Source organism: Nymphaea colorata, chromosome 9 (assembly GCF_008831285.2).
Source record: "Nymphaea colorata isolate Beijing-Zhang1983 chromosome 9, ASM883128v2, whole genome shotgun sequence".
NCBI lineage: Eukaryota > Viridiplantae > Streptophyta > Magnoliopsida > Nymphaeales > Nymphaeaceae > Nymphaea > Nymphaea colorata.
The window spans coordinates 11,765,161-11,782,213 of record NC_045146.1 but is presented as its reverse complement, the minus strand read 5'-3'; the positions used below and the strand labels follow the sequence as shown (position 1 = coordinate 11,782,213).

Sequence of the window (17,053 nt, the reverse complement as noted above, 5' to 3'; positions counted from 1 at the left end):
TTCCGTTTGTCCTCATTACTTCACGCATTCAACTTCTCTCCGTTGTGGCCCTGTGCATGTATCTAAGCCATGAATCTCATCTGGCGAATCCTGGGGCTGTCTGGAAATTTATGGGAGATGGTTTCTGGTCGCTGAGCGGAAAGGTGGTTGGTGTGTTCTTTGGTGGGCCAATGCTTCATGTGGCTGAAAATAGAAATAGACAGAGGGAGGAGGAAGGATTGGTGCGAAAGTACAGTTAATGCGGGGGCCGCTTCAGATATTTAAAAGAATTGTTCTGACCCCATAAGGATGAAGACGCATGTGACCAACTAACGTCCAAAGATCGGAGAATAGACTTCAGGGATCCATGCCAACTCACTGGCAATGCTCTCTCTCTCTCTCTCTCTCTCTCTCTCTCTCTCTCTCCTTCTATGAAACCTATTTTGTTCTTCATCGCCCCCACACGCACACACAAAATTATTCTTCTCTTCTCTAAAGCATGATAGTATGAGAGCTACCACTACAAAGTTCTGCTAAACAGACTGGCTCCCCCGTCTGCTTGGGTATTCCGGCAGCCCCCGTGGATGAACTCCAGACTTGCAAGATCGAGTTCATGGCGCATCTGGCTGGTTCGCGGCCACGCCGGAGCGGTACTTTTTCCACGGCAAGTTCAAAACTTACCCACTTGAGGGTTGTGGTAGGTGTAAACTTTCTTGACCTTTGGCTGGCAACGGATCTGCACATGAGTGTCCGGACACAGGCCGAGCTAGCCCTCCTTGTCTAATCTGAAGCTGATCAAAGTGTTTAGGCCCTGCTTTCCTGCTAAAGATTTTGCCCGATCTAAATCTCTCTCGATAGGCGCTTGGTGGGGTTGTAGCCAGTTCAACTTGGCCATATGCCCCATGCCAAGCCGTAATTATAGAATTGCAAGCCTTTGGACGTTGGCACCGAGAGCATGAGTGAGGGCACCTTCACGGGACACCTCTCTCAACCAGGCCCTGGCTGCGCGAACATTCACCACAAACACGCGGCTTCCATCCTGTGGCTACGGCGAATCCACCGCATCGGCCGTCGGCGGCCCTCCCCTGAGTTTGTGGGCCTCCTCCCTCCGCCACACAACCGGGCGCATCCCACAAAAGGAATGAAACAACTCGCAAGCAAGCGAAAGTGCCGCACGTAACATGACTGAAGCTGTAAAACAAAGGCAGAGTCTCCGGCCAACTTCAACTTAAAGCGCATAATTATAGGCAAGCTGACGATAGCTCTTTCTTCGCTCGGCCACCGTGTTGGACTCAAAAACCTCCAAGCCAAAAATGGCCAAGGTGCAGCATGTGGATTCGCATCTTTTGTGACAGATCCGTGGTCTGACTAATACAAAAATCTTGCATCTGTAAAAAGACTACCTGAAAAAGATCTAGACAGAGAGAGACAGAGATTACAGAATGGTATGCACATGCGTCGGATGCATGTTGTTTGTACCATGAAGATGCAATCTATTTCATAAATAATTGTTCAGCCGTATCATGCATTTTCTAACACGAAAGCTTGGTTTTCAGATTAACGGTTTATTGTTATCAGATAAAAGTTGAATTCCTATAAGCTACTTCTAATTCTTATTGTGACAGTCGCATCTATGGAGTACTCGATCAAGATTCGATCAAAACGACTTGCAATTACACAAAAGAGGTGTCCGAGTTGTTTTGGATCTGATCTCAAGAAATTGAGGCCCTAAGGAATTCAAACATGCCCTGAATTTGTAGAGGTTTGTTATTATATTTAGGGTGTTCCTTTCTTTGCCTTTATATCTACCTCATCCAAAACGTGAGGACATACTTGTTGTTTGATTCAATTGCACGAAAACAATCTAAGCAAGCTGCATGGGCCAAAAATCCAAGCTTTAACAGATCATAGTAAACTGGACCACGTATGTGAAGGCATACATACATTATTTTATTTTTTGGGTCCCGAGAAAACTGCACTAATGCTGAGGATGACACATAACCCCAAGGTTAGTACCCTTGTTTCAAGGGCCTGTTTTAATTAAGTATATATAAAGATTGGCGCCCACAAGAATTGAAAACCAACGTAGTTGTCGGCCCAACCAGCTATGCCAAACCCCTTAAAGCTGAACTACTACTGTAGGTAGTGAGCAAGTATAACAAGGGAATGTGAAGGGTGTCGAAAGCCTTTGGATCCTAAATTTATTTTATTTTCAACGACCGAAAAAAGGAAAATGTCTTTTTACATTTATCTTTCTGAAAGTTTTTTGAAAAAAAAAGGACAGATCGACACAATAACTATGACTCCCTTTTGAAAAAAAGAAAAGAAAAAGAAAAGATAAATGAATAAGGGACGGTGGCCTTTGAATTCTTATCAGGACAAAACCATGGGTAAGAGGTTGACAACATATTAAAAGATTTTTTCTTTTAAATATTGACCCCACATATTTCAGATGCAAGAAATTTCACTAGGAATAAGATCCGTGACCTTTATACGGTCGGGACGCCTCTCCCTTTCAGTCCTTATTTTTAGTGTCATTCCTCTAGTTAAAGGCGTTTAGATCATCAGATGTTGAATTCCATTTTGGGAATGCTCATGGATATATTTAACTATAATAATTTTTCATTTTAAGTTTTACAGAAAAATGTTATCTTTACTGCTCATTTCCCATAGGGGATAAATTTAAGTCCTTTTCGATCCAAAAGTACCGGAAAGCTCATTACTTATTAGAGATCTATTGTCAAAAAGGAATAGTTTGCCAAACCGGATCGAGCCATGACGTTGACTCAGTTCAGCCAAAATCTGATCAATCAATCTAGGAGTAGGTCGACATGGTCCTCGACAAATCCAATCCAGACCTTCTTTGATCCTAACCGGAACCACGGGACAACACGGCACATGGGCGCTGCCACAAACCGTGTGGTTTTTTTTTTTCTTGGTCGAGATTGGCGGTGATGGAGCTACCACAAACGGAATTCCAACGATACGCAGCCACAAACATATCACAATTTTAATATTCTGAAAAATATCACAATTGTACCTCGACACCTTGAAAAAAGTTTTTAGTAACTATAAAAATGTCTTCCTCTCTTTACATTTATATGAATTGAAATACGCCTACAAAATTACCATATCTAGCATGTCCACATGGTGCAACGTTTGTGGTGCAAAACTTTATGAGGATCCCCATGTTTTCTTTGGAGTTGCGTCCACAGATAAACGACAACGAAAACGACTCTGCCATTCTCAAACTAATGGAGATCCTTTCTTCTTGACAAAATTTAAGGATTTTGCCTGTATAATCTTTTTTATGCCCTTTTCTCTTCTGAGAAAAGTCTCGAGGGAAAATGCCTCGGATGCTTTGAGTGCGATGATAGAATTCCTTTTCTGTTGATCTTCTCTGCTTTAACTTTCACCGAAATCCATGAAATTTGAGCAATGTATGACAGCCAAAGCCTACCGCACAGTCGAACCTTTATGGGTCTTGCAAGCTTTCTTTCTTCAGGGAGGGCCTTCCGAGAACCAGTATGGCTGCCAAGGGTGGCTTCATTCCACATACATACTTTCATCAACGCTTGGTCCTCCATTGATGGCAAGAAGGGCCGCCGATTTGAGCAAGTTGAGTAGCTTCCATCCCTGGAGGATGTGCATGGGCTAATCAAGGTTTGCTGCTTGACTTATTATTCCATTCTCTGGTAAGGACGACCTTTGAACTTCTTCAAGGTGAGGGACAGTTGGGCCATGGGTGTCCATTCTCCGCCAGATCTGAGGGTTCTTGGTGGCAGGAAATAGAACTCGGAGTTTTTCTTCGTACCGATCGACTCATGAGTGATGAATGTACCGATCGACTCATGAGTGATGAATGTCCTGCTCGCTGATTGTCGAAAGAAAAAAGGGAAAATTATGGTCCAAATGAAAGCACACTCATCTGCCTTCCTACTATTGAAAGTCGAAACCAGTGTTATAAAATCGAGATAAATCAGTCGAACCTGCGAAGAATTGCTTTAGTTCCACAGCAGTTGATCCTCAGAGCTTTTCTGTAGGGACCATGGTCAAGAGGCTGGAGACAGTCAGCCTGAATACAGAATAGAACCAGAATCTTGACCTTCAACATTCTCGTGCACCTTCTGACCACATTGGCAACTAGCAACGTGGTCTTTCTCATTTCATTTGCTTATCCTGGATAGAAAGGTTATACGGCCGTATCCTTCCTGATATATTGCAGTCCTGTTAATCAAGTCTCCGAGAAAAAAGAATATTATTGGAAAAGCTTCAATGAACTAGGTTTTTAATAAATAGAAAACTTAATACCTGCAGCACATTGGGCGAGGCTTCTTTGCTCTCATTATTACTTAATTCAATATACAATGATGAATTTGTAGTGTACACAACTAAAAGCTCGGTCATGTAACATCAAGCATACATTAGTCAGTAGTTCTTTGACAACCTATAATGGGATTCACCAATTCGGCTACCAATTCCAGTTCCACCCTGTACCAGAACAGCAAAAGATGGCTTCATCACATTCCTGTATGATATAAACATGCAAGCGTACTTTACATCTTTTTGCCTTTACCGACACCAATTCAACATTTTATGAACAGCCATGTCAAGAATCAGATGTGTGCTCATGTATTTACAGTTCCAATGACATTGTATTTGTAATGCACCCTTAGCCGATTCTCTGCCCACCAGGTCTCTGCTTCCTTTTCACTAAATCGCTTGCGGCTGCAATACAAAAACACAATGGCCCACATGATTGATATTCTTGTTCCAGTGGAAAATTATGTTTGAGAAAAAAAAAATTACTTCAGTAATCAGCATTCCATGAGATCTTCAGACATACTTGTAACAATTGAGAGCTGGATATGCAACAGATAAGTACCTGAATCTCACGCGCTTCAGCTCCTTCTGGCCATTTGGTAAAGCCATGAATGTGATATATACACCAGGCTCATCTTGTTCCACCCATTCCGAGAAAGGTGGATGCCCATCTTCTGTTTTCAACATGTTCCCAGGATTTTGACTAAGATCTCTGGATTCAGACTTCGTATCACTAAGCAAAGTGTGATGCATAACCTTCTCACGTCCAACTATCAGTGAACCATTTGATGATTCAATTGGGCTGCATGAACCATTCTGAGTGGAGGACGTATGTAAGTTGTCCTCAAGCACTTGGGCATCCTCAAGCTCTTGAGATTCCTTAGGGGCCAAAATCTTCTTAACAACAATCTCCTGCTTTTCAGTTGCAAACTTCTCTGACATTTCCTTCAGCTGTAAATATAATAGTGTCCATACAATTATGCGAAGCTTTATATGTGTTAAATTCAAACATGAAAATGTATAAGATATTACAAATTTTCCAAGGCTTATATTGACAACTCCGTTTAATTATGCTACTCCTAGAAAACAAAAAAGTTGACAAAAAACGACTTCGAGTTTGAACTTAAACTTGAAAGAAAAGAAATGGAAAGAGAAAAAATCTATACATTTATATGTACACAACCACAGATACTATAAATTTAAACATGGTACATATCTACTGCAATCATCAGTTGTAATTTGAGAATTATGTTGCAGAGCTGCCATTATTGGATGAGCTTAAAGATGCTTGCCATATCAAGTTATAAAATTTTTCTCCAAAGGGATCTTCTGCAATAAGTGCATATATGGGTGTTGTTTAACATAAAAAAAACTGTATGTAACACTAGGTGGCTTAGTTTAAAGATGCATGGAGATCAAATCTCATAAACCGCAAGAATAAAGTAAAACTGTAAAACTGAGACCACACATTCTCTATCAGACACCTGTTGCTGCACAAAGACATCAAACAGAGCACATGTAAAAGTGGCATGACATAAATTTCAGCCATCAGAACAGTGAAGGGAAGGGGGGAGAGAGAGAGAGATGATGAGGAGATGAAATAATCCATAGTACCTAAAGAATATACATATTACATCGAGTAGGAATAGATGCAGTAATCTACCTGAAAACTGGCGTTCATGCAGACGGGAGAAGAAATGATGGTGATTGTGGTAATAAAATATACTCTAAAGACCAAACAAAACTATTTTTCAACTTCCCTAGTAACTCAGTAATCAAATGACAGACAAGAAGAGCAAGTGAAACCAAAATGGTAAAAGTTTGTGTTAAAAGTCATACTCGAGCTGCCAAGACTTTTATAACATCTTTTGCTGCTTTACACTTGGCAACTTCCTCACTTGCAAGTGTCCAAGTTTCTTTAATGCCTTCTTTGTAATGCTGAATCTTCTCCTCCTTCATTTTGCATTGTTCCTCAAGGTTCTTGGCCTATTTCGATTTGAAAACATATTGAGAAAAGTAAAAAAACTAGTAGAACAAAGTATGGGTGCCACAAATACGCATAGAGATATATAGACAGTCATAAAGCCCACAAACAAACAAAGTAATAATAAATTCATAAAACGTAAAAGAAATAATCAAGTTGGTGCCTGGTGGATTGGACAAAACAAATAAACTATACTACCAAAAAAAATCAAGTTTTGCGGCATGTCTCATATGTGTAAGCACTTTTTTTGTGTAATAAACTACATTAAGTCTCCATTTTTAGATATTAAGTGTAATACTCACAAGTGACACAGCAAGAAACTTTTTAAGAAAATTTGAACCAACTATAGAAAACAATGTATGAATTTGTGAATGGAGAATTGCAGGACAGTTAATGTTGGTCAATAACAGAAAAACTGTACCTTCAAATAGAAAGCAACTATACCATTTATCTTTTGCACAGCAACACTGATCGAAGTTCTTCAACAGTGAATTAATATAGACAATTTCAGGTTCTCCACACACATGATTGAAGAAAAACAGCAGCTTCCACTTGATAGTTGGATTTATATGTTACTTATTCTCCTAGATAGTAGGATACAATACAAAAACCAAAACTTATACTACTTACTAAATTCAATTATCAAACAGTTACGTATCTATAGTAGGATACCATTCATGCTGTTTTATAATCTTCTGTACGACCACTAGTTTGATAAGATGGACATCACTGGATTGGACCATGGAAGGTGAGAATTGGGGCAACTCAGGACTCCAAATTGTTGTTACTTATTCTCCCATATTCCGGACACACTGACACACACACACACAGAGGGTTTATTGGGCACTGCAACGCTGCATTTTACAGATTCATACTGTAGCAATCTGGATACTTTCTATAGACATAGATCCATGAATTTGAAGGATTAATAGAAATAGGTGTAAACCCAATGAAGCATACGTCAAAAGTAAGAGCAAGATCCTTTTATTTGCCTAAATATGTTAAAGGTCTGAGATCAAGTTAAAAGCATCAAAATCACATAAATTGAAGGACCAATAAAAAAGCTACAGCATCTCTGAACTTGATAAGCCTGAGCAATGGCAAGAACTGCATCACTATCTTATAAAGCATCTCCTGATTACTTTAACCCTGCTTTTGATGAGCTTCCTTAACACATGATACTTAGTTTAGCTCAAAAAATAACCACTCAGATAAGAAATTTTACATAAGGGCATTAAGTGATTACGAAACCTCTTTTATATGCTTCAAACAATCATAAGAAATTTGTGCACCACTTGATAAATTACATAGCAAAAAATATGCCGTAGCTAGTTCGCCAGATAGGAACTGTGCTTTCATTTAAAACTTTAGCATGTTATTCGGTATGGTGCTAATAAAAAGACAATAAATTTACGTTATTTGAACTCACTAAGCAAGAAAATGATACCTCAACCCTCAATCTCTGTATTTCCTCAACAAGCTCTGCTGTGGACTGGTTCACTTTTGCATCTTCAAACCCACCAATGCTTGTATTTGCAGCAGGGAGTTTACCTTCAGGTGCATGCGTGGGAAAGACTGAAAGTGCTTCTTTCTTCGAATGGACATTAGAAGTGGCAGAATTGAATGTGGTGAAATGCCTAGGGCATTCCACCTGACCCCATCGTTGTGGTTCAAGAGAAAATGAGGCAAAGGAATTTGATAACTGTATCCCTCTCCCCTGCCTAAAGTTCTTTCCTTCATAATATTTTAGCTGCTCATGACCACCCAGTTTTGGGGAGAAGGCTTGTGACACCATATATGCAGGCTCTGACTTGAGATGTTTCAAATTAGAAATAGCTAACTTATGCATCATTGAAAGGTGTCTGGAGCTAGGGGTTTCTTGGCCAGCTGAAAATTCCTCCAAGCTTCTTAATTGAGCAAAACATTGATCGCATACGCGATAATATTTGCTTTTGTTTGGTGCTAGAGAGGCGTTCATAGTTTTCTTGCTGCTACATGCATGGCAAAAAGTAAAACCACAGTTATAACAATGGTGTTTCTTCCTAGTAAAACCAAAGACCATTTTGCATCCAGAGCACAATGACTGATCAGTGCTTGAGATTGCTTTGTGGCGACAAATCACTGCAGTGAAACTTGACCCACAAGTGACACTCCTAACATGCCTATCTTTGAGTCCTTCCACTAGAGCTGGGCAGTTCCTGTCCTCAACATCACCCAATCCTAACCTTCCATTTGCACCCTTTCCCCAAGTATAGACGTTACCTTTAGATGTCAAAACTGCAACATGACAGGACCCAGATGAAATCTCTTTGACATGCTCACATTTTAATGCACCCTCAACAATTGAAATAGCTCCATCTTTGGCATGGGGGTTCCCTAGCTGGCCATGCATTGAACTTCCCATGGTGAAGACAGTACCTGAAACTGTCAGTGCTATGGTCATCATTTGTCCACAGGAGACTTGGAGAAAATCATTTTCTGCCAGTGATGCAACAATAGTAGGAACAAGCTTCCTCTCTTTGTTAGCATGACCAAGTTTCCCTTTATCTCCATCACCCCAAGTAAACAATTTGCAACCAGGAGAGTTACCATCCGAGAACTTATTCGGAATTTCCACTATAGCAGCTGTGTGCCATTGACCACACGCCACAGATTTTACCTTAAAGCCATTCAAGGATTCCACTTGTCTAGGTTGGCAGATGCTTTCAAGATTACCATGCCCAAGAGCTCCAAATATTCCCTCACCAAATGTAAATACAGCACCAGAAGAAGAAATAAGGGCAGTATGCCAGGCTCCACAAGCAATGCTTGAGATCTGGATGCCCTCTAGTGATATCCTATGTGGCAGCCACAAACTCTTTCTGCTTCCATCAGCTAAAGTATCAAAGCCTTGAGTACTGCCACCCCAAATATAAACTTCACCAGTTCTTGATAATGCACAAGTATGTGATTCTCCACACTTGGCCACTTCCACGTTTACACTAGAAAGGGCTTCAACAATCTTTGGACAAGTCACATCCACATTGATCTTATGACCCAATCTGCCACCATTCTCTTTCCCCCAACAGAAAACCTCTCCCCTTTTGGTAATCAATGCTGCATGCTTTTCACCACATGAGATACTGGAGACATCCAATGCTATAGCTGATTCCAGTAATTTGGGCAATAGACAATCGGCTTGCTGACCAGAAGATTGATCAATTCTACCACCTAATATGAACCCCTCTATCCCTTCTCCCCATAACAGTATATCATTCAAAGAGTCATGATCATCCAACAAGCACCCATTGCTAGAAGAGCTAATTATGCTAGACGAACTCACCCTATGTCCTTCGCTATTCACACTTTCCATTGTTTGTTCTGCACGACGACCAGATTTGGCTAAATGAGAAAGTGGAAGTGCAAGATCAATGACGGACCCTTTATCTGATAAGAAAGCTTGTTCTGGCAAAGAGTGGATATTTGGAGATAACAAAAGTCCATCAGAGGAACACTTCTTTGCTAACACAGTCGACCTATGACCCTTCAGTGGTGGTCCAATATCCTGCAAATATGAGGTGATCATTGATAGGCTTACTGGAATTACAAAAATGATGATGAGGGTACAACTTTCATGACATCGTAATAGAGAGAAAATCCCCCCTTACAGATAACTAGAGAAATTGAGGGTAGTAGGGTTAGTCACAAAAAGATATCCATATTTATTTAATGAAATAGATGGGTAAGTGAAAAAACAATGAATCCTTATATACATCTCTTTAATGCTTATCCAAGTCTGTATACTCATTGACTATTCTTCTCCTAATTATAGTTCACAATTTGTAAATTTCAAATTTTCTCTCATCAAGTCTTCTAATATGGAAAGTTAAGGGAGGAAACAGCCATTGAGGAGCAAATCAATACAGATACTTTAATGCGCACAAGTTTGAAATTGTTAATTGCTCCCATGATTAGGAGAAATAATTAATGTGTACCTATATGAAAGGCCAAAGAATCAATAAAGCATATACCTGCATTATTAATCTTTTTCAGGAAACAACCTGAATATATAAAGATAAGGCTATGCACCTACAAGTAGCCTTACTAATAACCATCTTCAAGGGGAGCAACAAACCTGTGAAAGTATAGCTGATCCTTCAAGAAGTTCTGGGATATGCTTCCTTTGAGCATAGCTAATTGGGCTATTTGAATAAGAATGTGCACCTCCATCATTTCTCAAAAGTGAGGGAGCCTTCCCATTGTTTGAACCAGATATTAGTGACTTCAGACCCAGATACCAAGATTCTGCTTGTTCATTGTCCTTGCATATCTACAGCAAAAAGGATACTTCATAAGCCATAAGGAACTAACTATACCAAAAAAAAAGAATACATCACAGATACTTTATCTTCATGAAATCCTTTGTATGCACTGGGATTTACAAGTTATCTTTTATGAATATTCAAATGTAAACTGAGGAGGAAGCTCCAAGTCCATGACAAACAAAGGCCCTAAAAGACCTAGAAAATTAACTGAATACTTCATGGTTAAATACCAATTTTCTACTGGTTTATTTTGTACAGATAGTGGCATGAAAAAGTAATGGTTTTTCCTTCAGTTTGTTTTGACAAAATAAGACCAATGTGCCCGAACTATTCATAGAACAAAGTTGTGGATATTTTAAAACTTAAAATATACAACCTTAGTAGGAATTTGTTGTTTTTAGTTATGAAAAGAGCCTACATGATCAGCAAGAGAAAACAGTAGGTGCATCTTGACAAAGAAACTGTACTGGCATATTCAGCCCTCCTACATTTAAACTGGTGGCCTAATGATCAATGTAATTGAGTAAAACGTAAATTTTACTTCACTATACCACATTGCAATTGGCTAAAAAAGTCCTTTTTTAAGCAACACATTGATTAACGTAAAGTTTTGGGAAAAAAAAATATGAACATGTGCTGGCAATTACACTCTAGAAAGAGATTGAGCAGGATATCAGAATTTACTTTAATTGCTTATTGTAGGACACAAGAATAAGCAAACTTACAGTCACTATAACTAAATTGCCTAAAGGTCCATAGTAGACTGATGGAGGAAAGAAAAGGAAAACCAAATTTGTGATAAGCCATCAACACAGGCATTACCATACTGGCCCCAAGGCCTGTTGGTACTAGGATTTGCTCTTTTATCAGCTTAATATGATGATAAGAGATTCATACAACAAGGAAATTATTAACACTGCAAGTTTAAAATTATGTGAGTACATGAGTTAGCTTCAGTCAAATATGTCAGAATGACAACTTCTAGAACATGCCACATCCATTATACTATAACTATTGTTTCAACAATGAGATATGTTGTCTCCAAGGTGGTTTCCCTCATGTCTCGCATCAATGGAATATTCTGTTTTGTTAAATACATTCTCCAACAAACCCTTCTGGAAATTTATCTTTCTTCTAAACTCATACATTCATGGTCATATTTGGTCTCGTCTAAGTTATCATAAAACAATAAGCATCCATGTACATTTTTTCTGGAAGAAATGACTGCCAGTACGGGATCAAAACATACCAGATCAAGGGACTTCTCACCATTCCTATAGACTAATGAGAAGGATTGGCAGAAATTTTCTGACCGAGCTTGTTGCTGGAAATTTACCTATATAATAGAGGATCATCTTAAGTATCACCAAGGATGTAATTGAAGCTGAATTTTGTACTATCGAGAAATCACATTCTTCACTTAACTCACATATGTAGACTTCTTAGATTTCTTACCTGTCCTCGAGTAATCTTTGTGATAGAGTTTATTTTGAGACTTTTTTCCTCATTGCCAGAGAACCATATAAGGTATCTTTCATCCTGGAAAGAAAAATGGGAGAAAAAAAAATCTGTTGGTTTCTTTCGTACCCAAATTTTTGCATCTACATGGTGCCAGGAAGTTACAATGAAAGCTACACAGTTGGATATGGGTAACCATCAACCACAGAATTTTAGAGCTTATTTAAACCTTGAATCTCGTCTCTTTCAAGAAGAAGTTGAAATTCTTCCAAAGTTTCACCAATATGATCCATTGCACAGTAACAGGAGATTAATATATGCTGAAAGGTATGACAGGAATCTTCAATCATAACTTTGATATGAGATTCTTCTTGCCATAACATTTGAACTAGAAAAACTAAAATTCATATTTCTTAGGAACCAACCTCCAGACATAAACTCCAGAACTGGGTAAAGACTTGAAATTTTTGAGAAATAAGCAAAAGAAGAAGTACTTTGTGAAAACGAGAAATGGAAGTACTTTGGGTTCTAAGTGACAGCCAACTAGGGAAAAAAAACATGTTTGAATTCCATATGAAAGGTAATAAGATGATGATTTTTCTTTAGTCTTCCTTGAAATATGCAACACTAAGCAAAAAATCTTGAATAGATGCAATAAAGCAGCTATTAAAGTGTCTCTAAGTATTTGCACTTTCACATCATAAGCCAAGCTAAGAGACAGGACGCAGTTAAACTACCACAGACAGCCTGAAATGACATAGTTTAGGTTTCCCTCTGCTTCCATACTTCAGAAGCTGTGCACCTTTCTTCAATGCGATGATGGCCTGCACCATACAAACTCTTTAGCAAGGGTTCAAACAGAATCAATTTAAATGAAAAATAAAAGGAGATAAATTACTCATATTTCGATGCTGATGCAACCAACAGAGAATGATCTAGCTTCAACCAATAGCAACGCATAAAACAGAGGCAATATAAGACTACTGAGTTTAACCAGGTTAACTTGTAAATTAGATGCCAGGTTAACTTGTAAATTAGATGCCAGCCAAATGTATATTAGATCGAAGCCAACACAAATACATACAGACAGAATACACATCCGTATACGTTGTGCCATAAAATAAACAACATCACCAATACAGCTTAAGTTTTTTCATTTAGCATATTAACAATTATGACGAATGTTAATGAGAGCAAAACTTCTTTATCTAATCAAACACCAAGGGATCATCTACTTCCGTTGCTAAAACCAAATACAACTCGAATAACAATAACCCGGGGGAAATTTTCTCTTGAAAATTTTCCAATTTCAGCAACAACTCGCGAAAGTGCTCCCACCCACTTCACTAACAACGTACGAGAAAACCTTTCCACATCTTTCTCCAACAAGAAAAATTCATAAGCAAGTTCACACCTGAAGACATGTACGTCTTAGATCATAATGGAAGGCCTTCTCCGCAGTGCAGCTACCAGCAATAACTCGCAATACTTTGCGGCCACGAGATAGGCGAAACCGAAGTCATTCTTCTTACATCAACAACCATAGAATAGAAGAAAAGAAAGCAGAATTTTGATCTAGAGGAACACAATAAGTAATTTTTTTTAACCTGAAATATCTGCTAAAATTCTCAGAACTCTGCAGTGTGACCAGACCGCAGACATGTAATATTCTCTGTGCCATGTACTTTATAGTCAAAAGTACGTTGCTCGGTTGGATGTTTTCCATCCCAAGAATCACAGTTGATGGAAAGGGATACAATTTCTCAAGTACCAATGAGCAGGAAAAATAGAAAAAACCACACACATGAACCCGTTAACCGAGAGACTTAAGTAACTATCCTCATCAAATTCTATACAAAGATCCTGATCTTAAACCACGAAAAGAACGAAAGAAATGAACAGAATAAGAAGAGCGGGAGCATTTTTGTCATAAGAACCAAGAGAGACCTGTTCAATGTCCCTGTTCACAGGCGCCGTTCTTCCAAATTCACTGCCACCCATCTGCTCCCCTCATTCCACTGTTCCTTCCTCTCTCCCTCTCCTTATTTTTTAATCCTTTATCCTCCGCCCTCAAGCCGACACATACCACAACGGATGGCGATTGCTTCCCACACAGGAAACTTCCATCGTGCACAAAGGCAGAGGTTCACTGTGTGGTGTAGGTTCAGAGAAAAGAGATTTGCAGAAATGTGGTTTGCACGTGGTGAACCACTCTAAGCTAACAGAAGACAGAGAGAGAGAGAGAGAGAGAGAGAGAGAGAGAGAGGCAGGCCTTAGAATCCTACTGGCTTCAGAATCCCGTAGTTGTCACAACTCCATAGCTTTCTACTGTTCTCTTGGAACAGTGTGCTTCAGCGAGTGGGAGGTTTTAAAGGACTTCGAGCAACACGGAGAAAAGGTTGCGCTGCACGTGTGGTGCACATGGATTGTCCTCGCCATTGAAGCTGGCCAGGAGGAGAAAGACGAGAAGAGAGGAGAGGCAGTCCAACGCTGCTCTTGAAGTAGCTGCCCCTATGCATACGTCACACCCACAAGCCCACCACCCTCTCTCTCTCTCTCTCTCTCTCCTTCCTGTCGGAGACATCTTGTCTTCATAATCTCGAACCACCACCTCGCTGAACTCCCACCACCCCCCAACGCCCCCCACCTTTGAACCTTTGGACTCTACTGCCCTCGCCATCTCCCATTAGGACAAGGTTTTCCTGTTTGCTTATTGGAACACGAACATCTCTTTTCTTTTCAGAAGAAGAACAGTGCGGCAGAAAATATTGGGAGAGAACGAGTTCGTCGCACGAATGTCGATTTATAATAAAGAAAGTGCATTAGCAGACTGCAAATTTTTTTTGCGAGAACCAAGTTACAGGATCTTACAGTTTTATGGTTCTTGATATACCATACTGCAAGCTATCGTATCAAACTGATTTTGTAATTGTTGGGTGGTGGAGAAACAACTGACGGTGGAAATTATAAAAATAGCGTGCAACATAAACTAGGATCATTGCTAACAAAATAATTAGAATACTGCAAACTGATCACCATTTTTTCTCTTTGGTAGGTGGATGCTTACCGGTTTCGGCCGGCAATTTCAGGTATCGAACTTTCGATGTCTTTCAACTCCAAGGTTTAAATCCAACCCCTCAGTCAAATAAAGGAGATGGAGTTCTTGCTGAATTTCAGGCGAAGGCGGGGAACAGGACTGGGGAAATGTTTAAAACATGGAAGGCATGATGGTCATAATGGAAAGAACCAGGCCCATGCCCACTCAAACGAATCCGGTCAAGGCTCAATTTTGTCTACTTTCCATCTGTCTTAAATAAGTATCTAGAATACTTAGTATCTATGCACAATTGTTTTTTTTTTTTTTTTTGTTCCAAAAAAAAAAAAGCCCCACAAAAGTCAGCCAGTTTGAGGACAAGTTGGGTCCCACAGGTTTGACATCTTCTTTTCCCTAGTAATCAATCATAATGTTTCCCAATACCTAGCCCTGCTCGGATTCGATCAGCCTCGTCGGTGATCGGCTCCTAATTGAAAAACAAATTGACCGGCTCACAAAAGCCTATCTACAAACTTAAACCCCTCTGCGTCAAACTTTTAATCTTATGCCTAAACATGTTTAATAAAAACACTAAACAGGGGCTTTCGCGAACGAACCAACACGAGCTCAACCCGTGGCGTGTCTACACAGGCCAAACTTGGCCTAGCTTCTCAGCTAAACGAGCCCAGACCGGACAAGAGCTGCCCGTGATCCTTTGCCAAGTCCATCGACCCTAACCATCTGTGCTCATATCTTTTGAACCATTAAACAGCTAAACCTCCTCCTTGGAACGGGCCCTCGGTTCCTCGTTTTCCAAAAACGGCTGCCTTACCTTTTGGCTTACACATAAACACCCCTACGCTGCTTTGCTAGTAGTTTTTGAGAGATTCCCTCACTCTGCAACTGTGCTAAAGCTAAAGGGGAATGTTTGTCATCATTGAGGAAGGGGTCAAAAAAGAGAAAAGCCCACTTTTTTTTTTTCAGTTAATGCTGTTCCAGTACTTGACCAAAGAACGGGAAGAACATTTTAAGTTTTCTTATGAGCCTCAACTCAGCTGTAGAGTCTTGTCCATGAATAGTTGAAGCAATTTCCCTTTTAATTTTCCGCAGTGCGTTGGTCGTTCTGGTCCTTTTTTATTGAAATGGTAACTGACATTTTGATAAATTTTTAACTGCAGTGACATTTCTGTACTGTACAGTTCCAGTTGGCTTTCTTTGTTGTCTCTCAGAAATTTCCAACCAGTAGTTGGGATTCATTTACTTTACCCACAAATATTTTTACCGCTACCCTCGTTGCTTTCTTCAAAATTTAACCTTGAAGCTGTGGTTTAGGCAGTTGATTTGATGATGATATCATATATGGACACGATTGTGGTCATAAAATGTACAAAATTTTGTCACTAGAAATTATAAAAGAAGCCATGATCCACAAAGTCAGCTCTTGTCGAATAATTGCATAAGAGCAAACCAATCTTATGTACATCAAAAGCTCTATATACGTCATCCTGTAAGATTAATTTCACCAACCATGTATGTCACATGTACATGCCTAAAGAGGTTGAGATGTCAGAAGTGTTCCTGCGCATATTTTCATATTAAGAGTAGAATACAGTTGCATGTGATCGTTTTCCGCACGGTAAGAAAATTTTTGGTACTTTTCAACGATACGATTCATTTTCTCACGGTGAAATCATTCAAATGGGCAAGCAATTAAAAAGCAAACCAAAAAGAAAAGTTTTGCTTCTTATTTGTCATGGGTCCAGCCACTTACGTACTTAACTGCTGCGTTTCGTACAAATTGTTCAAAGGCTGAAATTTCTGGAATCAAAGCCATTCCAAGGAAGAGATCTAGTGCTTTTGGGTCTTGTTTATGCCACACTTGGACGAGCATTAAAGAATTCTACTGCCCATGAGAAAGAGGAAATGTGTTCTGTTCTCTTGCAGTCGGCATAGTTGTCAGTTCACTCTTTG

The 17,053-nt window shown here is 39.5% G+C and overlaps 1 protein-coding gene across 4 annotated transcripts; it reads right to left on the bottom strand.

Annotated features, from left to right (window-relative positions):
• Nucleotides 1–3,013: 3,013 nt before the first annotated feature.
• On the bottom strand, nt 3,014–14,607 carry LOC116260854 (PH, RCC1 and FYVE domains-containing protein 1). Of its 4 annotated transcripts, none has more exons than XM_050079684.1 (12): nt 13,996–14,607; nt 12,786–12,872; nt 12,046–12,129; nt 11,840–11,926; nt 10,401–10,595; nt 7,734–9,830; nt 6,142–6,288; nt 4,865–5,253; nt 4,620–4,707; nt 4,291–4,470; nt 3,969–4,219; nt 3,014–3,853 (listed from the first exon to the last, which is right to left on the bottom strand). In XM_050079684.1, the coding sequence occupies exons 1-10, from the start codon at nt 14,047–14,049 to the stop codon at nt 4,408–4,410; spliced, it is 3,291 nt and encodes a 1,096-aa protein (XP_049935641.1). In that variant the 5' UTR covers nt 14,050–14,607; the 3' UTR covers nt 3,014–3,853; nt 3,969–4,219; nt 4,291–4,407. The 4 variants fall into 4 exon arrangements, with proteins under 4 accessions (XP_049935641.1, XP_049935639.1, XP_049935640.1 ...); XM_050079682.1 differs by having other exon boundaries at nt 3,969–4,206; XM_050079683.1 differs by having other exon boundaries at nt 3,969–4,190.
• Between the last annotated feature and the right edge of the window lie 2,446 nt (nt 14,608–17,053).

Bases quoted from the DNA above. Each gene is read 5' to 3' on its own strand.
- LOC116260854 (XM_050079681.1), bottom strand. From the start codon at position 14,049: ATGGGTGGCAGTGAATTTGGAAGAACGGCGCCTGTGAACAGGGACATT. The intron at 12,130-12,785 runs GTAGTTTAACTG...TTTTCTTTCCAG, and splicing joins GTCATTTCAGGCTGTCTGTG to GATGAAAGATACCTTATATG. The intron at 10,596-11,839 runs GTATGTTTTGAT...TTTTTGCTGTAG, and splicing joins GTGAGAAGTCCCTTGATCTG to ATATGCAAGGACAATGAACA.